Consider the following 22168-nt stretch of genomic DNA (forward strand, 5'->3'; position numbering starts at 1 on the left):
TATATTACTATAGCATAATTGGTTCAAGTATTTTTCATTTTTCATAAACTATGTTGGACACATAGTTTACAGCCTTTTTATCACGTAAAATACTACTATAAACATTTTCAAACATAGAGATTTTTTTCTTGCTATCAATATTCTCTTTCACATGTTATTCCATTAGTGTGATTTTCCAAGTCAGAAGGGAAATGATGAAATATCTTGATTTGGAGAGTATTTTGAGAATATCATTTTGGCAGCTGTGTGTATTAGAGATTGGATAGGGGAGGGACCTGATACAAGGAGCCCATTTAGGAGCCTGTTGTATTTGAGATATGATGAGGTGGAGCAAATGGGACAGATAAAAGAGAATTTGGAAAGGTAGGTGAAGAATCAAGGATAACTTTTAGAATTGCAAACCCTCGGTTACTAGAAATAGGAACTTGAAGAAGGAATATTTATATAAAGGGAGGGGGAATAATAAGTATAGTTTTGGTCATATTGCCAGAGCTGTTTGTGGGATGTGCCAGTGAACATGTGTAGCCTGAAATGTAGAACTGGAGTTCTGGAGAGGGATGAGGGCTGTATATTTAGATTTGGAAATCAAATGACGGTTCAATCAAGGAGAGTTAATGAGAGCACTGAAAGAATATAGAAAGAAGAAAGAGCCTGGCACTAGCCAAGGGTATATAGCCACATAGATTATGATGATCCTTCAGAAGGAGTCAGAGGAAGAGTGGTCAGATAAGGGGTATGAAGAAAACCCAGAGAGAAAATCTGCTTGATAAAAAATGTACTAGATAAAGCAACTTCAGTTGTGATGGCATCAAAACTCAATTGCCATGGGAAGGGTTGAAAAGTAAATTGGGGGGGGGGCCTAGGTGGCACAGTGGATAAAGCACCAGCCCTGGATTCTGGAGGACCTGAGTTCAACCAGCAAGTTTTATTGCTCTGCCCCTTCCCCCCCCCCAAAAAAAGGTAAATTCGGAGAGAGGTGGGTAAAAGAGTAGGAGCAATAAGTACAATTTTTTTTTTGGCTCTTTGGCTCCAAAAGAGAGGGAAGATGATAAATTGAGGGTATGGTAGCAAGATGTCAAAACTTTTTAAGCATAAGAGAAATTGGGGCATATTTATAAGCAAGATAGAAGGAATCAATTGATAAGGAGGTATTGAAAATTGCAGAGAAGAGATGAGAGGCAAGTTACCAAGGAGGTAGAGGAGGAAAAGTTTGTTGTTGTTGTTTGGTTTTGGGTTTTTTTGTTGTTTTTTGTTTTGTTTTGTTTTGTTTTTTAGTGAGGCAATTGGGGTTAAACTTACCCAGGGTCACACAGCTAGTAAGTGTTAAGTGTCTGAGGCCGGATTTGAACTCAGGTCCTCCTGATTCCAGAGCCGGTACTCTATCCACTGCACCACCTAGCTGCCCCGAGGAGGAAAAGTTTTAAGGACAAAAGTAAAGAAGTTGTTGTCAAGGAGGAAAAGGTTTTGACTTGTTCAAATTTTTCTTTCATCACTGCTGTATAAATAACCCTTGTCAGCTTCAGTTTTCTTGTCTGTCAAATGAGGGTGATAAGAGTACCTTCCTCATAGAGTTATTGGGTGAGAATTAACTGAAATGTTTAAAGCACTGTATAAATACATGTCTGTTGTGATTGTGGTTATTATTACTTTTATCTAATAAGTGGGTTGGGACAGTGAACCTAGGCTACATGGCTCCTTATTAATGGCAGACTACCGTGAATCCATAAGAATGATAGTCAGCAGTTAGAATTGATAAATTTTCTCACCTTCACAGTTAGTCATGGTTCCAGAACCTGAAATCTCTCCTGGTGCTGCTGTTGATGAAGGGAAGAACTTGTTGAGACTGACACCCCAGCACTAGCTTGTAAGATTATAAAATACATAAAAATGTGCTCTGTGTGTCTCACAAATAGATGCATACATACTAACTCTTGAGGATATATATTTAGACAAAAGAGTAAATGGATAGAGAAATATTAAAAGTGATTTTCCTGAAATTTTGCAGTGAGGGTTAAGTGACTTGCCCAGGGTCACACAGCTAGTAAGTGTCAAGTGTCTGAGGCTGGATTTGAACTCAGGTCCTCCTGAATCCAGGGACAGTGCTTTTATGCACTGTGCCACCTAGCTGCCCCCAAAATGAATTATTTTAAAGCAGGTCATGGAATTAATTCATAGAAAAATGGAAATGAAAGGAAACATTTTTAATAAAGTAGGGTCATCTATGGATCAAATAAGTGAATAATAAATAAGCAAGCAGCATATATCAGTTAAACAGGGTTTGAAATTGTCCTGCCTCTTCATAGGTGAACATTCATATTAATAGTTCAAGTTAATTACTATTGGTTCTGAGAGAGAATTGTTGCCTTGGTCTAAGTTCTAGATATGGGCGGACATGTGTCAACATAGCTGTGGTCACAGAGAAAGATTATTTAACATTGTTATTGTATTTTATTTTGGGGTTTTGGGGGGGGGGGTGTTTTTGGTTGGGGGGGGAGGGCAATGAGGGTTAAAGTGACTTGCCCAGGGTCACACAGCTAGTAAGTGTATGAGGCCTGATTTGAACTCAGGTCCTCCTGAATCCAGGGCTTTCTCCACTGTGCCACCTAACTGCCCCTGTGATTGTGTTTTAAATAAATAAGTAGCCATAGTTCCAGTAACTTTGTATACAGTAAATATTTGTGGTATTATACTCAAATGAATGTTAATTCTAAAAATACATAGGTATACAATGCCCTTTTTAAGCAGATTTGTCCTATTAGTGAACTGTTGATCAGAGAAATAGAATATGTGAATTGGTTTTTTAAAAGTACTAAACATGGGGCAGCTAGGTGGCGCAGTGGATAGAGCACTGGCCCTGGATTCAGGAGTACCTGAGTTCAAACTCGGCCTCAGACCCTTGACACTTAGTAGCTGTGTGACGCTGGGCAAGTCACTTAACCCCAATTGCCTCATCAAAACAAAACAAAACAAAACAAAAAAAGTACTAAACATTTCTGATTTGTTTGGAAGAAGAGAAAAAATAATTTTGAAATTCATTACTAACTTTAATAAATGTCACTAATATACAATAGTTAGGGTTTTTTGGTTTGTTTTTGACATTCTTGTTAATTTCTTTGCAGTGCACATTGGTTTTTGGCTGTTGTTTGTTTCCCGGGCTTGGAGAAACCCAAGTATGAACCAAATCCTCAGTATCATGAAAATATTGCCAACCAAAAAGGTTCAGCTGCAGAGGATAGCTGTACTTCTTCCTCTTCATCTAATGAAATGGATAGTTTACAAAACTCTCCTGCCAAGCCTGTAATAAAGAAAATACCAAACAGAAAGCATAACATGGCTTTAATTGACTCAAGCATTATAAGTGAAGAAAGTGACTTATACTGTCAGAGAAGCCCTTGTAGTGGGAAAAGTGTTCTGAAAAAAATAAATCATATTGAATGTGAAACTAAAGTAGAATCTGCTTGTCAGAAACTTGATAATAGGACTAAAGATGAGAATGGCATGCAGAATGAATTTCTACCTTCTTCACATCATACAGGTACGTGTTTTAAATGTTTTTTAAAAGACTAAGATTCAAAATAATTGTAATGTTTTTATGAAGAGGATAAGGAGTTAAGGGATTCAACAGACATAGGTGAGAGGGGAGGATAGCCCATGCAAAGAAAGCTAGACTTGAATGTTGAGCTCAGGAAACCATTAAGATTCTGATATGTATGGAATGTAGAGTATGGGAAAGAGAATAATATGAAGTAAGCTTATTTGTGGGGGACTTAAAGAATTTGTTTTTAATATTTAAAGCAAAGGGACCCCTTTTTGTGCAGTGAAGATATATAGATAATCTAAATACACACACTCACACTCTCCCTCTCCCTCTCTCTCTCCCCTTCCTCCCCACTTTGATTCTTCCTGGCCACATTCTTGAGATGAAAAGAAGCAATGGTCTTTTTTTATACTTGAGAATTTAAAATATTTGGGTGGTGGTGTTTATTTAAAGTCTCTGATTTTGATGGCATGAAATCTCATATCTAATTATCATTGATTTGGATAACTTCACCAATTCTTTTTCATATTAAGTTATAACTTCTTGATTTGTTTTGTTTGTTTGTTTGGGGGGGGGGCAATTGGGGTTAAGTGACTTGCCCAGGGTCACACAGCTAGTAAGTGTTAAGTGTCTGAGGTCGGATTTGAAGTCAGGTACTCCTGAATCCAGGGCCAGTGCTCTGTCCACTGCGCCACCCAGCTGCCCCTTGATTTGTTTTATTTAGCTGAAAGTATAGTAAACATGGAGTTTGTTTCTCATTCAAATGGCTAGCTTTTTGAAAATGTGGCTTTAGCAGAAATAATCCATATAGTGTATGTGTCACCACTGAATAACATCATTCAAAATGGATTCTGTAACTATACAATTATATCTTACCTAGTTGGGGGAAGAAGTGGTGATAGGCATCAGGCTTCTTGTGATACAGACAAAGGAATTTTACTTTTCACCTGAGTGTTTTAATATGTTTAATCTTGGTAAGTTTTCAACCATTCCTAGCAAGAGGCCTTGGTAATGGTTTGCAGGAATAGCTTGTAGGTGGTGGTCATATTATGTTCTGTAGAACATGAGTTTAAAATTTACTTCTTGGAATTTGAAGAAAATAGTAATTGCAGGCACATTTAATTTGTGTATATGCCTTTTTTGTCAGCACCCAACCTTAACCCTAATCTTGTGCCTAGACATTGCTATTCCAGGACAGAAAAGAAAAGTAGAGGGTTTGGTTTTGTTGTTTGTTTGGCACCGCTAGCATCACCACCCATTGCTCATTTGAAAACTAATGTTGCATATGATATAAAACGTTCCCTGAAAGGTCATTTGCCCATTGCCAGCTCCTTCTCACTAACAATTTTATAAGAAAAATTAATTTTGAGTTTCAAATGTACCTGGTTTTCAAACAGGTTTTGAAACACAATCTCTTTTTATATTTAGGTACTTCTACCTATTTTTATATCAAAAATTTTCATTATATTCACTATATAGAAGACTATAGTATTCTCTCTTCTCCATCTGAGTTATTTGTACCACCACCCACCCCACCCCCTTTTGATCCTATCACTTATCTTAGCCTGCCTATCCCAACTTAGATTCATTGTACCATTAGCTAGCTGCTTTTACTCTTATGCCATGTGGACTACATCCACTATAAATTTCTTTCAATCAGTAAAGATAATATGTGCATATTTACAAAGTAGTTTAGGAAGGAATACTCTAGCAATTGAAATTAGGCAAGACTTCTTATAGAAGGTGGTACTTAAGCAGAGTCTTGAAGGAAGTATGGGATTCTATAAAGGGGACATGAAGATGTTGTGCTTTCTAGTCATAAAGGATAGTTTATACAAAAACAAGATGACAATTGAGTGTCATTTGTGATAAACAGCTTTTGCACATTTTACTGTAGTAATAGCTTGCTTCCTTAAATTTATGCTCTATTTCATGATGGTTGATTTCTTTCATCACCTATTATTTGTTGTACACTCAGAATGTCCCAGTCACCTCAAATTTAGCATGTCTAAACAGAATTAATTATCTTTCCTCATAAACTTTGCTTTCTTCCTTTCATATTTCTGTTAAGAACACCACCATGACTTATTTGCTCAGTGTCAATCTTAATACAATGGTTCTCTTGGTTCTGCTCATTTCACTCTTCATTATTTCATGCAAGTATTTTCATTTTTTTCTAAGATCATTGAGCACATAATTTCTTATAGCACAGTAGTATTCCATCACTATTATATACCACAACTTGTTCAGCCATTCCTCAGTTGATGGGCATCCCTGCAATTTCCAGTTCTTTGTCACCACAAAGAGAGCTATTATAAATATTTTAGAACATAGAGGTTCTTTTCCTCTTTCCCTAATCATCTTTAGAAATAGACGTAGTAGTGTTATTGCTGGGTCAAAGGATATAAGCACTTTAATAACTCTTTTGGCATAGTTCCAGATTGCTCTCCAAAATGGTTAGATCAGTTCAAAGTTCTCCCAACAATGAATTAATGTTCCAGTTTTTCCACATCCCCTCCAACATTTATGGCTTTCCCCTTCAATCATTTTAGCCAATCCTAGTAGGTGTAAAATGATATCCCAAGCTTGTTTTAATTTGCATTTCTCTGGTGTGCCTATCTTTTCATAATCCCTCAAACCCAATTGATTGTTGCCATTTTTTGGTCAGTTTTGCCAATTTGCAGGGTGTAGGTGAGACCTCAGGTTTATTTTGATTTGCCAATTATTGCAGGTGTAAGCAGACACTACCCTCCTCTCCTTCAGGAAGTCCCTGGTTTTCACTGATTTATTCTCCCTCTTGTTAACTTGTATTTTTCCTACATCTGCTTAGAAATCTCCTCCCCCGTCCATGTTTTTCTAATACTCTAGTCATAGACACAGAGACTGAAGGGAAATGGTGTTCTCAGTCCAAGAGAAGCTTTTGTGGGATATATTATTAGCACATTTACAGCCTCATCCTTAAACCTTAAACTCTAGTTAGACCTAGAAGCTTGCTGTCTCAGGCAAGAGGCTAAAAATTCTAGAATCCAGGATATAAATTTCAGTATATCTTTTGAGTGAGATACATTTTTAATTAGTACTAGCCTAAATTTTCTTAGATTTTTATATATATATAGGTGAGGCACTTGGGGTTAAGTGACTTGCCCAGGGTCACACAGCTAGTATGTGTCAAGTGTCTGAGGCCAGATTTGAACTCAGGCCCTCCTGACTCCAGGGCCAGTGCTCCATCCACTGTGCCACCTAGCTGCCCCTTAGATTTTTAAAAGAAAATTTATTTCCTAATACTCTTCTTTTTTTTCCTCACTTACATTGTTTCTTTTCCGTAAAGAATGTACTTTTGCTAAAGCCCCTTCATTATTTCATTTAACTGTTCTGTAGTGATAAACTCTGTGAGGATTAGGACTCCCTTTTAGACCTTTTTCTTCATTCATGCCCTGGTATCTTATGCCTAGGGAGGTACTCAATAATTTGTTTATTCATTCTAAATTGCTATATGACTATTTAGCCCCATTCACTTGAAGAACCCCAAACTATGCTACCTAAAGCAGATAGCGATCTGATAACACCAGCACAGATCAGTACAGAAGTATTCTGTGGCTTCCTTTTTTCTACCAGGCGAAATTCAAATCCTTGTTTGAAATTCCCAGGCTCTGTATGATCTGAGATTCACCTTACCTCTTCAGCCTTTTAAAGCACACATCTTATGCTTTCTTCCCTCCATATCTTTCTCATTTTGTTCGTAGAATATCACTTTTTGCTGAATTCCTTTCCATCCTTTAAAGTCTAACCCTTCAGTGAAATCATCCCTAAACCCCATTGTCAATGCCTATTCCTTTTGAGCTTCATATAGTATGAGAAGCTCAATTGATCATCTCTCTGACTGACCTATTTCCCATGGTACATTGTATGTTTTTTCTGCACGTTAATTTTTTGTGTGTGTGTGTGTGAGGCAATTGGGATTAAGTGACTTGCCTAGGGTCACACAGCTAGTAAGTGTAAAGTGTCTGAGGTCGGATTTGAACTCAGGTCCTCCTGAATCCAGGGCCAGTGCTCTATCCACTGCGCCACCTAGCTGCCCCTACACGTTAATTTCTTACGTAAACTGTGTGTTCCTAGTACCTTCTCTATGGTCTGTACTCACTGGATGCTTTGCTAATGTATGGTGAATGAATTTGAACCAATTATTGCCAGATGGTCTCTCAGAGTGTGGTCGTTCTTATGCACTATGTGGTGATGGTATATATTTAGAGTTTTTAATCTGATTTATGCAAATAACATTAAAGTCATACTAATATTTAATCTTACATAGAATATTTTTAAATTAATCTTAAAGAAATTTAGATTTGATACTACTAATCAGTCAACAAGCATTTATTAAGTATTTACAATATGCTTAATACTATGCTAAGCACTGGAATACAACTGCCAGCAGAAATAGATAGTCCCTGCCTTCAAGGAGCTCACATTCTAAAGGGTTAAGAAAACACAAAAAGAAACTTGGTGTTGGAGAAAACATAGGTACCCAGGATGGAGTCATGGTCATGAAAGTCTGGGATGCTGCCTGGAGAGGAGGGAAAGTAAAGGGAATAAACATTTATTAAATGTGTCTTGTGTGACATTCACTATAGTAAGCATTCTACAAATATTATCTTATTTGAACCTCATTGATCTATCCACTCATAATGAATAGATTTAAAATTAAAATGACCTATCCATTACAAATAAATCAGTGCTTTTAAATTTCTTGTGGGTACTCTTTTCCAACTGACCTTGCTTTTATTTTCACAAGCCTGAAAGGAAAAGATATAAAACTGAAGGTACTTCTGTACATTTCAAAAGAATTTCCCATAAAACTCCTTTAAATAGTAGTATTGTGCATTTAAAATAGGATTCTTTACAAGTATGGTTAATGTACAACTTTTCAGGGCCTAGTATTGTGCAAAGTGAGGTGTAGCTCTCATAAGATAATCCTTACCTTAATCTTGTTTACACTCTTACTCTGCTTAGCAAACCATTTCTGCACAAGTAGAATCAAGGTAAGATCAGCTTAGCCTTGACTAAATTAAGAGTTTACAATACTTTTAATAATCTACATTAAAATCATCTTTTGGGGGAATATTTTGGCTTTTTAGAAAATTATCAATAATATAGACTTATGGCCTTGTAATTATCTTTTGCTCGTTTTAACTTTAAAACTTTTTTTTCTTTTTCTATATGGACTCAACAAGCACCAGCAATCATAAACATTTCAATATAAAAAGAACAAGGAAGTTATCTTCTCTTATCTATATTTTTGAAGTATATATTAAAATTAACATGCTAGTAACAAAACTGCCTTGCTTGCCTGTATCTTTCTGAACTTCCTTTTGCTCCTGCATATTTTAGAAATGTTTCATTACTGCTCTTTTTCTGGCACTATAATTACTATCTACCTTTCCTGCTCCCTTCAAGTAGAATCAAATAAGTATAAAAAAGCAAAACAAATCAATAGATTAATTTAACAGTATCTGAAAATGTATGTTTCATTCTGTACCCATAGCCCATCACATCTCTACTAAGAGGTGAGAAAGCATGTTTCCTCATCCGTCTTCTCAAGTCATAATTGGTAGGAGTTCTTAAATCTTTCAAAGTTGTTTTCCTTGACATTATTGTAGTCATTTTATAAAGTGTTCTTCTGGTTCTACTCATTTATAATTGCATCAGTTTATACAAATTTTGTCAGGTTTTTCCTGAATCCTTCATAATTATCATTTCTTACTGAGCAATAATATTCCATTTTATTCCTTTACCATAGTTTGTTTAGCTATCCCCCAATTGATGGACAGCCACTTTGCTTCTAGGTCTTTCACACAAAAATCTGAGATATAGATATGTATTTATGTGTGGAAATGTGTGTGGATATGTATATATACATTTACATGTGTATATATAAATATATGTACACATATGTATATTATTTTTTATCATATGGGTTGTTTCTCTCTGCCTTTGACCTCTTCAGGGTACATGCCCATTAATGCTATCATTGTGTATCAGAGAGTATGCACATTTGAGAATAGGTCCTTGAGGGGGAATATAAGTATTCCACATTCCTTTCCATTGTCAATTTCAGACTCTTTTTCTTTCCCTCTTTCACGCAACAAACTCAAAATGTTCAAAACTGGATTCAGTATCTTTCTAACCCAACTCTCCCCTCTTCTAAAATTCCCTATTTCTGTCAAAAGGCACTACCAAGCTGCCAGTCTACCAGGTTCATGACCATGATGTTATCTTTAACTCCTCGCTCTCCCTTACCCCCCACATATGAAATCAAATGCCAGTTCTTAACTTTTTTGCTTATACAACATCTTGTATCTCGCCCCTTCGCTCTACCACCTTAACTAAGGCCCTCAACACCTCTCACTTAATATTATTTCAAGACTCCTAATTTGTCTTCCTTCCTCAAATATCCCCACTCCAGTCGATCTTGCACCCTCTGCCTAGATAATTTTCCTTAAAAAACAGATAAGAACTCTGGGAGTGGTGGCTCATGTTTATAATGCCTGCTATTGGGGAGGCTGAAGCTGGTGGATCATATGAGCTCAGAATTTCTGAGCTGCAGTATGCTGAATACTACTGTCCACCACCAGTATGGTGAGTCTTCAAGAGTGGGAGCCACCAGGTTGCCCAAGGAGGAACAAACCTGCACAGGTTGGAAGCTCCCATAAGTTAACAAGTTAAAGTAGTATCTGTTGTTATGCCTATCTGCAGGTGGGATCCAGCCCTTGAAAGGCCATTGCACTTCTAACCTGAGTAAGATAAGAAGACTCTCCCTTCCTTTCCTTCTCTCTCCCTCTCCCTTTTCACATCTGCACCCCCTTTCTCACACACTCACAATCACTGTCTCTCACACATATAACCATGTGACTCCCCTATTTGACCATCATCTTCCTTTTGCCTCCAGGATAAAATATAAAAACTCTGTTTCCCTTTTAAAGCTCCACAGGATCTGACCACAGTATTTTTCCAACATTGTTTTGTCTTCCATGCTCTGATCTAGCAAACTGGCCCTCTGTTTTTCATATACAGTACTTATATCTCCCACCTCCTTTCCTTTGAACTAGCCAACCCATATTCCTAGAATGTACTCCTTTTTACCTCTGTCGCATATAGTTCTCCTGCTCCTCCTTTTAAGACACATCTTAAGAACCATTTTTTTGTATAAAACCTTTCCTTATCTCCCTACTGCTAAAACTCACTCTCCCATGGTATTTTATATTTAACTTCCTTATATTTTTATTTGCTTTATATTGTATGTGTGTCTGTGTTTGTGTTTCCGTATTTTCTTGTTTTTTATCTCATTAGAATATAAGGTCCTTGTAGGTAGGGATTATTTCATTATTTGCTCATATATTCCTAGAACCTGGTATGGTGCCTGACAGATAATAGACTCTCAATAAATATTGATTAGTTGCTTTCCCTAGTGTTTGGACTAATTCATAGCTCCATTAAGAGTATTTTAAAATGCTCCAACAACTGTTATTTTCCCTTTTTTTCCATCATCTTTTGCCAATCTGATGGCTTTAGAGTGTCATGGTTATTTTTTTCAAATGATTTTAAATGATTGCTATATGAATTTCCTATTTTGAAAAGCTCCTGTTCATATTCTCTGTCCATTTATCTTTTGGGGAATAGTTGTTGTTAATAAATTTTATATCAAATACTTTAGAAATCTTGAAAATCAACCGTTATTAGAAAAAAATTGGTACCAGTTTTCTTTAACTGTTTCAGTTTAATTGCATTGATTTTGATTGTGCAAAAGCTTTCCAGATTTGTGTAATCAAAATTGACTTATTTTTTATGAACATCTCTAGTGCTATGGGGAGGAGAGGAGCATGGCATAGTTTTGTTTTGTTTTGTTTTAAGCATACCCTACTAAGAGAAACCTTTATTTTGAGGTCATATATTGATTTGAGATGTAGTCTAAACCTAACTTCTACAATACTATTTTCCAGTGGGTTTATTAGACATTCTGCTACTATGTTTGATAAACTTTTTCTTTCTTTTTTTTTAATTGTCAGTACCAAGTAATTTTGAAAATTGCTTCTTTGAAATATTATTTGAGACCAACTACTGCTAGACCCTCATTCCTCCTGACATTTTCTTTTTCTAGCTGAACTTATTATTTTGTTCCATTCTGTTAAGTAACCCCTTTAGTAGTTTGATATGGCAACAAATCTGTAAAATAATCTATAAATCTGTAACTGTCTTTTTATATTAACACAAGCTAACTATGATCAGTTTGTATCACTAATTATGTAAATATTCACTTATTTCTATAAATATGTTTTATAATCGTATTAATATTCTTAGAGTATTGATATTTCCTGGTTTTATATATTTTATATCATCTTGTATTAATGGTAATAACAATTAAACAGGTTTCACCTTCATTAGATCTTATTTATATGTGGATCTAATATGCAAGTGATGACAACTATTTACAAATATAGAAAAGTTTAAATGGGCACCTATTAATATTGACATTTAACCCATAGGATTCTTGAAATATGTGGCTTTTTTCATGTAATGTTTGTTTTCTTTACTGGTACAGATGGTTTGAACAGAATCAGATTAAACTATAGTGATGAGCCAGCTGATATTGGTAATAAGTTGCTTGAAGATGAGCTTATTGACTTCTCAGAAGATCAGGATAACCAGGTGAAGATAATACTTAAGTAAAAAAGAAGGGACAGTAGTATTGTATCCTCAATTTAAAGACATTTTTATAAAGAAAATAACTTTCTAAGTGAAGAACTAAGCAATTTCTAGAAGTTCTGGAAAGTCATAAAATTGTACTGCCTATGGATTTGGGTAATGTCAAAGCAAAACTGCTCCATTTCCTCAACTGTTTTCGTATTTAAAAGTTTATTCTTAATTTAATGGACTGCTGTATTTATAAGCCTTTAGGATAAATCTCTTCAGAATCTATGAACTAATTTCCTTCTCTTCAGTGTTTAACATCGAATTAAAGTTGCATATGCTAATTAGATTACTTCCCTCCTACAGTACTATTTACGATTCCCATTTAGTCTTTTGTCTGATATCAGGTTGAATTGAACATGATTTCAAATTTGGAATAAGTAGAGAAGGGAACACAGGACAGTTTTATAATCTTTTCACTTTGAGTTTTCCAATGATCTTTTAACTTGGTTTTTTAAACATGAATTGTCATTCTATGTTGTTTATTTTTCATATATTTGCAAAATTTTCCCTAATTTGTTTGCACATGTCTCTTCCTAAAAATCAGAAATAGGCCCTAAAACCTCGAAATTCACACAATGAGGGGGGAGATGCAGACACCTTTTCTTAGAAGCCTCAGCTAAAGGTTAATTATGCCTGGGCACATGCTTTGTTTTGTATGTGAATCACTTATGTGAAGGCAATATGTTACACTTTTGATGTACCAGCTAATGGATTCTATTAATAATTGAGGTTCATATCAGGATGTCTTTGAATTATTTTTCAATACTAATAATGGCTTTCCTTTGAGGGCCATCTACTTTCTCTTCATCCTTTTTTGTGGACCAAGGATGTAGTTTACTTCTAGATCTGAATTTATTTTTCCTTAGAAACTAATCTATCTGATAACTATATTTCTTAACTTGGCCTAATAGCATTTGTCTTTGATCAAAGTACCACATGAACTAGTAGAAATAAATAATTTAGGGTTTGGTTTTTGTTTGTTTTGTCTGGGCAGTTGTAGGAGAACATACATGTAGATTAAAATCTAATAACTTAGAAGTTTTTAGGAATTCCCTCTTAGGTCTAATTCTTGGTCCAGTAAAAAAGCTTCTTAGCCCTCTAGCTTATAATATTGTTTTTATATGTCAGTATTATCATGCATGGGATTGGATTAGATGAAATTAATATAACCAAATATTAGACAGCCTTAGTCTAATATTAGTCAAATAATAGTCATGAAGTTATCTGGTATTTTATCAACTAAACATACTTTTAAAAATTATTTTCTATGAGTGATTATACATTTATTTTGACTAAACATTGTTTAGGATTTACATTTTACAAATATAAATAATATAGTTTCTTTTTTTATAGGAAGATAGCAGTGATGATGGGGGTCTTGATGATACCTGTAGTTCTGAATTAGGGCAATGGCATCTGAAGCCTACAATCTGTAAACAGTAAGTATTAAATTATATTTCTTGAGTACAAAGTGAGAATAATATCTAAAAGCAAAATGGCAAGCTATTATAGGATGGAAAAAAGAAATCGATCATTTTAGTAACCACTTGTAGTACAGAAATAATTTGGGGTGAAAATCTTAAAGCTGATGGATTCCAGACCATCTCAGTTTAGATTTGTTCCAGAACCACTGGGATCACCCTCTTGGTGTGGCATTGAACTTTTGGTTTGGGATTCAGATTCCTCTGGTATGTGACTTTTCCTTTCTTGTTGTTGTTTTGTTTTGGTTTTTGTTTTTGCGGGGCAGTGAGTGTTAAATGACTTGCCCAGGGTCTCACATGGGTAGTAAGTATTGAGTGTCTGAGGCCAGATTTGAATTCAGCTGCCCCGTTTCCTTTCTTTCCTGAGCAAATTAAACTGGATTTCAGTTCATTCATCAAAAAATAGTCAAATATAGGGGCAGCTAGGTGGCACAGTGGATTAGAGCACCGGCCCTGGAGTCAGGAGTACCTGAGTTCAAATGTGGCCTCAGACACTTAACACTTACTAGCTGTGTGACCCTGGGCAAGTCACTTAACCCCAATTGCCTCACTAAAAAAAATTAGTCAGATATGGGGCAGCTAGGTGGCACAGTGGATAGAACACCAGCCCTGGAGTCAGGAGGACCTGAGTTCAAATCCAGCGTCAGAAACTTAACACTTATTGGCTGTGTGACCCTGGGCAAGTCACTTAACCCCAATTGCCTCACCAAAAAAAAAAAAAGTCAAGTAGGGGCAGGTAGGTGGTGCAGTGGATAAAGCACCATCCCTGGATTCAGGAGCACCTAAGTTCAAATCCGGTCTTAGACACTTGACATTTCCTAGCTGTGTGACCCTGGGAAAGTCACTTAACCTTCATTGCCCCACCCCCAAATAGTCAAATAATTTGTCATCATTTCATTTATAATTGTCAACTAAAACATTACATTGAAATTTTCTTAAATCCTGATTATTGGAAAATAAAAGAACCATTAACTTTTATGTTATTCTGTTTGGTGAGAACATTCCAAAGGTATTTATCCTAGCCTATACCCTCTTTCTCCTTCCCCTCCATCACCAGATAACCTCATTTGGATTTGTCTCTGATCTGAGAGACTCCCAGGAGGTTGGGGCTTTTTTATAAAGTTTTCCTGTAACTGAAGAATTGATTTGGAATTCCTTAGGTATATGAACTTTTCCTTTCCTTCCCAAATGGATTAGGTTGGCTGATAGTCACATGACAATCCTAATTAAAACTAGGTACAAAAGACTAGAGAATTCCTTTGAGCTAGCCATTCTTCACCATATGTTATATATGCTCTAGCACTCCTTAGGTAAAAAGAAAATATTATAGAATTAGAACTTCCAAGAGCTAGTGCATATTTTTCTTTTTCTTTCTTTGTAATTAAATAGTTTATTTATCCATCCACCTTACCACTCCCTCCCCATTGAGAAGGCAAGCAGTTTGACATAGGTTATACATGTGCAGTCATGCAAAACACATTTCCATCTAATTCATGCTATGAAATAAAACACAAAGAAAAAGAAAGAAAAGTATCGTTGATCTGCATTCAGGATCCTAGTACATATTATTTTGTACTTGACTTTGGAAATTATAACAAATTTTAGTTTTAAGAATTTTTTGCATATCTCTCAGTGGGTGTCTTGTAGCATTTCACATATCAGGCCAAGAGGATGCGCACATAATATTTTAGCATATAGCAATAGATAGACAACTTTGCATAGATTAATTTATCTTTGTCCTATGCTACCTTTTTTTTTTAACTTAGAATTAATCCTCAAGCCAAATATCCACAGTAATGTTACAGTGAAATGAGCACTACTCTAGAATCAGATCTCCAGTTAAATGTCCTCTTTTGTGACCTTGGCTAGTTACTCATATGAAAAATAAGAGTGTTGGCTGAATTCTATGGGACCCTTCCAGTGTTAGATGTTTTGTTTTTTGAATTAGAAATTAATTTGATTTTTGTAGGTTAAAATGTTTAGAGGTGTTTTCAAGCATGTGATCATCTTTGGTAGGGCTAATAGTGAGGATATTTATTCCAGACCTATGATTCAGTGGCTATGAGGATTTTCCTGGAAACTCCTTCTACCAATATAGAAACATCAATTTCTTGAAATTTGTGATCTTATGGAACTGCCTGTGAGCACTGGGAGGTTGAATTGAGACTAGGAAAACTTTGTTATATTTGCAGAGTATCTGGTATAATCTCCAAATATGTATACCTTGAAGTTTTAACATGTAATATTAATAAATTTCATTTCCTTTGAAACCAATATCACTGCTACTTTTAATATTTTGACAAATAATTAAGCACTCTTAGTAAACTATGTATAAGAGATTATTTTCTTCATTGCCTTTACTAAGGGCTATAGAAATCAAATTTATTTTTTCAGTGTGATTTTTTCATGTCTTTGAAGCAGCTGTTACTTAATGACAGTAATTTTTTCTCTTGTTTCCCTCCTTTCTCTCCTCCTTCCACCCTTATACACACAAAAAAGACCCTGTATCCTGCTTATGGATTCACTCAGAGGCCCTTCTCGCTCAAATGTTGTAAAAACACTAAGAGAGTAAGTTCTAAGTCTCATTCTTTGTACTTTATGTAATATTAGATTTTGCAGAACAAGTAGGAAAGTGCTTACTACATACGCATTATCACAGGTATCTGGAAGTGGAATGGGAAGTAAGAAAAGGAAGTAAAAGAAGTTTTTCCAAAGATCTTATGAAAGGCTCTAATCCAAAAGTACCACAGCAAAACAACTTCAGTGATTGTGGAGTATATGTATTGCAATATGTGGAAAGCTTTTTTGAGGTGAGTTTCAGTTCATTCATTTAACAAGTGTAAAATAAAACCAATGCAACCAAGATTAGAAGGAAAGCAGAAAACTGGGAAACAATCTTTATAGCAAGTATCTCTGATAAAGGCTTCATTTCTCATATATAGAGAACAGAATCAAATTTATAAGAGTACAAACCATTCTCCAACTGATAAATAGTTAAAGGATATGAACAGGGAGTTTTCAAATGAAGAAATCAAAGCTATTTACAGTCATAGGAAGAAGTGCTGTAAGTCACTTTTGATTAGAAAAATGCAAATTAAAACAACTCTGAGGTACTACCTCATACCTATCAGAGTGGCTAATACAACAAAATAGGAAAATGATCAATGTTGGAGAGGATGTGGGCACATTAGGACATTAATGCACTGTTGGTGGAATTGTGAATTGATCCAACCATTCTGGAGAGCAATTTGGAACTGTGTCCAAAGGGCAACCAAACTGTGCATACCCTTTGATCCAGCAATAACACTGATAGGGTTTAGTTAAATGTTTTTCACTATATCAGTCAAAATTAAGGCAACCAAAGTTTTAATTATGCTCTTTAAAAGTCTGACATTAGGAGATAAAATCGAAAACCAAAATATTCCCAATAAATTTCACTTATTGATAACTTGACTAGATTTTTTTCTTTTTCTTTATAAATTTCACATTTGTTTTTTGTTGATGTTTTCTGTTTCTTACATCACCATAATGTCCCATGTATCCCTTTCCTTACCTCTCCCAGAGAGTCATTCCATACAATAAATAGAATTTTTAGAGAGAGAGAAAAAAGTTAACTTATCGATACATTGAAAATATCTGAAAGCATGCATTGCCTCCTACCTCCACACGGGGTGGGTTAGGGGTGTCTTCTCATATCTCTTCATTTGAGACCACTTGATCTTTATAATTTTTTTACTTTTTTGATTTTTTCTTTTTGGTATGTCATTCTATTTATTGTTGTAGTTACTGTGTATATTGTTTCTTGGCTCTTGAGATAGGTTATATAAGAGGAATTCATTGTAGCTCAGTGGTATCTTCATTTCACTTGTTAAAATAAATTCCTAAAATTTCATTGGATTCTGTAATTATGTATACATACATACTTAATAATATATGTATAATATATATGAATACACAGGTGACATTTCTTGGCACTTTAACATTGACAAAGCAATTTCTTCACAATCCAGTGAGATGGAAATTAATGGGGTTTTTTGTATTTTCTAATTGACATCTTTTTCCTTTTTGTATTTAGAATCCAATTTTGAATTTTGAACTTCCAATGAATTTGACAGACTGGTTTCCTCGCCCAAGAATGAAAACTAAACGAGAAGAAATCCGGAACATAATCCTAAAACTACAGGAAGAGCAGAGCAAAGAAAAGAAGGGACAGAGAGACATTAATTTATCAGAAGCATCTTTACAGGAAAAAGCAGATCAATATATCAACAGCAGCTCAGACTGAACTTTTCTGTTGCATGTTAGCTCTCCTGTCAGAAACGGAATGTTTTTACCTTCAGCTAAATAGACTAAAGAACTGAAGTATTTCACTACTCAAAATAGATTGGGAATGTTTTAAAAATGTTTGTACAAATGTGTCATAATTGATTCCCAAAGGAGTATGTATTAAGTAAAATTCTGTAAATATGTTAATGAAGCCAATTTTTCCAGCATTTGTAATTAATTTTTTCACTTGTTAGGAAGCTTTTGTTATGTATTTTCTGTTAATAGTACTTAATAGCAACTTCTAAACATAAGACAAATAAAAAGAAAATACTTATAGGATAAAGTGGTTAACTTGCTATTCTTTAGTAAATTCATATTAAGTTCCCCAGTGAGTGTGATGTACATAGTTCAAGGGACTATTCAGGTATTTTGTGATCCTATTTTGACCTTTTACATTTGCTTTTAAGATACTTTGAGTACAGTTTTAACATAGTATTAGACTATGTCTAAACTCATCTTAGGCCCCCCCAAAATGGTGAATATCCACAAATAAGGCACAAATTCAAGCAATGTAGCAGCAAAATTAAAGGTTTTAAATCCTTTGGTTTTCATTTCATGCACTCCAGTGTATAACAGTTCACAGACAACTTTTGAATCAAAAGCAACATTGAGCAATTTCAAGTATTCCTGAATTATATTGCTTAGTAATATGCTGTACTAGTTATACAAATGTATCTTGAAAAGTTTTGAAAGGTTTCATTATAGAACTGTTTGGTAAGTATGGTTAGATTTGCAAATTGCCCACATTACCCTTCTATATTATAGTTCAAAATGTGCTACAATTTATGTGCCGTAGTTAAGTAATGAACATTTTAAAAATCTGTATAAGCATACATATATAAATACAGGATTACTATTTTTTGTAATGTCTACTGCAAAATATCTTCAGTGTTCATTCATTTTTCTTGGGTTTTAGTTAGACTATTAAGCTTTTTAATCAAGATTTTCACAGTATGATTTATTCTTACATGTAAAGGATGTTACAGCCTTAAATCATTGTAAAATGCAGAATAAGCTCCTACCTTATAATTTTCAAAGGTGTTGGTATTGAGATGAAAGATTTACATCTGTCATGTACAGATCTTGCATGATTCTATCCAGTCATTCATTACTTTTCCAATGAAATCTTCGTATATCTAAAGAGAAATTGTCCATTTAAAAAATAAGCTGTGCTCAGAATTGAAATAGAATTTTTTACACTCATTTTGCATTCCATGATGGAATTGGAAGTATATGGGATATAAAGGGAAGAGAAGAATGGGGGGGTAGCATTTTAAATTAAAATGGTTTTGGTTTCAGTTTGGGGATCTCTTGCAGCTTTCAAGGACCATTCTCATACTTAAAATTTGTGGAGGGAAAAGGTTGACTGTTTAAAAGAAAAACTATTGATATAAACTTTAAATTAGTCATTGTAATTTGTATAGAGATTATTTTCTTCTTCATCTCTTCTGTGTCTTTTCCTTGAAGAAACAATTTTATTAGATTTATTTAGTAGAAAATTACACATTTTTTTAAGTTCAGTATTAGAATTGTCAACTATAAATTTTTTTTTCTTTGCTTACACCTATGGTCCATAGAATTTTTATTTCGGATGACGTTAGGATTATTTCATTGTTGGAAATACCCTAGAGCTAGTTGCATATTTCAGGATGTGAAGAAAAAAATGTTTAATTTTATCATCATTTAATAAATGTTATGGTAAGATGCTTTTAGATCTGCAGTCTTACAGCAAGCTAATATACATGTTGAACATAGAACTTATTTTTTTAATAAAATGAACTTCATAGAAAATTTGCAAAATTGATTCATTTGACCTCTTTTAAAAATACATTGCACATACTATTCAAATGTGTGGTACTGTTAATATAAAAATCAGTACTACAGAATGTCTTTTTTTACCTTATTTCAAGATGATGTGTTTTAACTATCTGTCTATTCCTTCATTAGGTAAAATCTTTCTTAACCCTTGAATTGACTCTGCTTTACCAAAGTAGCAGTCAGGATTTTATATTTTTGTTTTTACTATAAAGTATGTAGATTGCATAGGTTGATGATTCCCAAAATATTAAAGGTACAAAACTGAATACTTTGCAGCTTTTTCTTAACCTTTTTCAAGTGCTATACAAAGTAGTTTTTAAAAGAATTTTTAAAAATAATTTTGTTTGAACTACTGAGAGACATTATAGGATATCTCAAAACTATAATTTGTGAATTATTTGTTCAGAAAGACACAGGGTCAGTAGATAATTGTGTTTTCCTATATCCACCTTTTGTTGCATGGACCTGGAGTTAGACATTAAGTTAATTTTGATGTGTCTGTATCTAGAGGTTGTTGACCGGTATTTCTTTAAAACGTCTGAAGGTTTGTTACTAGATACTTGAAACAACATGACTCCATTATACAAAGTATCCAGTATCTAATTAGATAATGGTTTCCTTGGTGGATAGAATAACTGGTTAGTAATTGTTAGAAGAGTTTTAAATTACTTAACATGAAAAATGTATGCATCTCAATTAAACATTTGCCTAGCAGTTTAGAAACAGTGGTGACATATTGTTTTTTAAATCACCAAAATGACCATCTCTCCCTCTCTCGCTCTTTCTTGCTCTCTCCCCTCCCTCCTTCCCTACTGTGTCTCTGACCCATGGTAGTTTATTATTTATGTTTATTTATACATTGCAACCTGTTCAAACCCATGGTCTTTATGGTTAGTACTGTGGTTTCTGGGCTTTTTCAGAACTTTTGTACTAATTCAGATTATACACATTTGTATATGATCTGCAAGAAGCTTTGTAAGTACCAGTTATATAATGGGTAGGCAATTTATTTATGTTCATCGTTATCATTGTAAGGTGAGATAACCAAAGGCAAGTGAAATTATATTTGTTACTTTTGGGAAACAACTTAATATAGAAGGACACATGATGCCATGAAAAGGACACTAGATTAGCTTGGGTTAGAATCACAGATGTGCCTCTGCTTACCTATGTAACCTTGAGAAATTACCTTGACCTTTCTAGAACTCTGATTCATCATCCATAAAATTCAGGGCTAGATTAGATGGATCTCAAAAGGTGTATTCCAGCACTAAATCTAGGGTTCTATAATACTTTTTAAAAACTTGGGGACCATTTTCACTGCAACTTTATTTCCTGGTATCATTTATGGTCAATCAGTATAGACGTGCCTCAGTTCTTTCAGAAGTGTGTCAATTCATTGGACAACTTTTTGAAAGTGCTAATGAATTGTTGTAAGTAATGTATCTTGAAATTTCAATTATTAGTCTTATTTTTTTTCTACTTTGCCACTATGAATTCAGAAGTTTAAGGCATTAGGCAGGATATAAAATTCATTACCCAGTAGCTAAACCATTAATGAACATTTCTAAAATTGTATAAACTAGTCCTCAGAAAGTCATGTGTTCCTGGATCTATACTAAAAACTTTCCTAACTTAGGTCTTGCCAGAATTTACACATTCCTGGCATAACCTTTGAGAACCCAAGGATACCACACCACAGTGAGGCAAATGGAGTAAGACTTTAAGGGAGGATAGGAACATAAGTATTTGTAAAATTAAACTTAAATTTACAAATTAGGAATAAGGGTAACATGATCAAAGGATGACTTTTTGGTTTATCACTTCTACCCATATGCATTCCTTTCTGGTATATATGAGGGTTATGAGAAATCCATAATCCTGGAGTTATTTAAAAAGAAAAAGGAATATTGCCAGTCCAGAAGTTCATCGTCACCCCTGAATTGATAAGGTGCTATAATAATAATGATAGTGCTTTAGATTCTCTCTTTAGCTTTCTGGCATCTAGATTACAGAACTTTATTATCTATCCTTATTCTTTAGGAGTATTGTATATAGTTTCTCATGACTACTTTAGGAAACACTTTAAATCTTGTACAATTATCTTGGTTTATTTTATAGTACAAATATTCCTTTGTGAAGTCTTGCCTATGCATTTGCCTTTTAGCCATGTATGCCATTTTGAAGACTGTAATCACTTTTTTCAGTTAATATAGCTCAGCCTGATAGAAGTAAGAAGCAGAGGTGAATTGAGGGCTCA

General features: G+C 34.5%; 1 protein-coding gene across 7 annotated transcripts in view; it reads left to right on the forward strand.

Moving 5' to 3' along the window:
• SENP6 (SUMO specific peptidase 6) overlaps nucleotides 1-20573 on the forward strand; it is a 123472-nt gene extending 102899 nt beyond the window's left edge. For 6 of the 7 annotated variants that reach the window (XM_044001006.1, XM_044001009.1, XM_044001008.1 and 3 more), the window contains 6 exons: nucleotides 3120-3535; nucleotides 12132-12238; nucleotides 13637-13722; nucleotides 16264-16332; nucleotides 16424-16574; nucleotides 17840-20573. In XM_044001006.1, coding sequence (XP_043856941.1) covers nucleotides 3120-3535; nucleotides 12132-12238; nucleotides 13637-13722; nucleotides 16264-16332; nucleotides 16424-16574; nucleotides 17840-18049 — 1039 coding nt within the window. In that variant the 3' untranslated portion in view covers nucleotides 18050-20573. Of the gene's footprint in view, nucleotides 1-3119; nucleotides 3536-9077; nucleotides 9144-12131; nucleotides 12239-13636; nucleotides 13723-16263; nucleotides 16333-16423; nucleotides 16575-17839 lie in introns of those variants that run through there. The other variant, XM_044001013.1, reaches the window with a different exon arrangement.
• The last annotated feature ends 1595 nt before the right edge of the window (nucleotides 20574-22168 follow it).

The sequence above is a fragment of the Dromiciops gliroides genome, chromosome 4 (genome assembly GCF_019393635.1).
Source record: "Dromiciops gliroides isolate mDroGli1 chromosome 4, mDroGli1.pri, whole genome shotgun sequence".
NCBI lineage: Eukaryota > Metazoa > Chordata > Mammalia > Microbiotheria > Microbiotheriidae > Dromiciops > Dromiciops gliroides.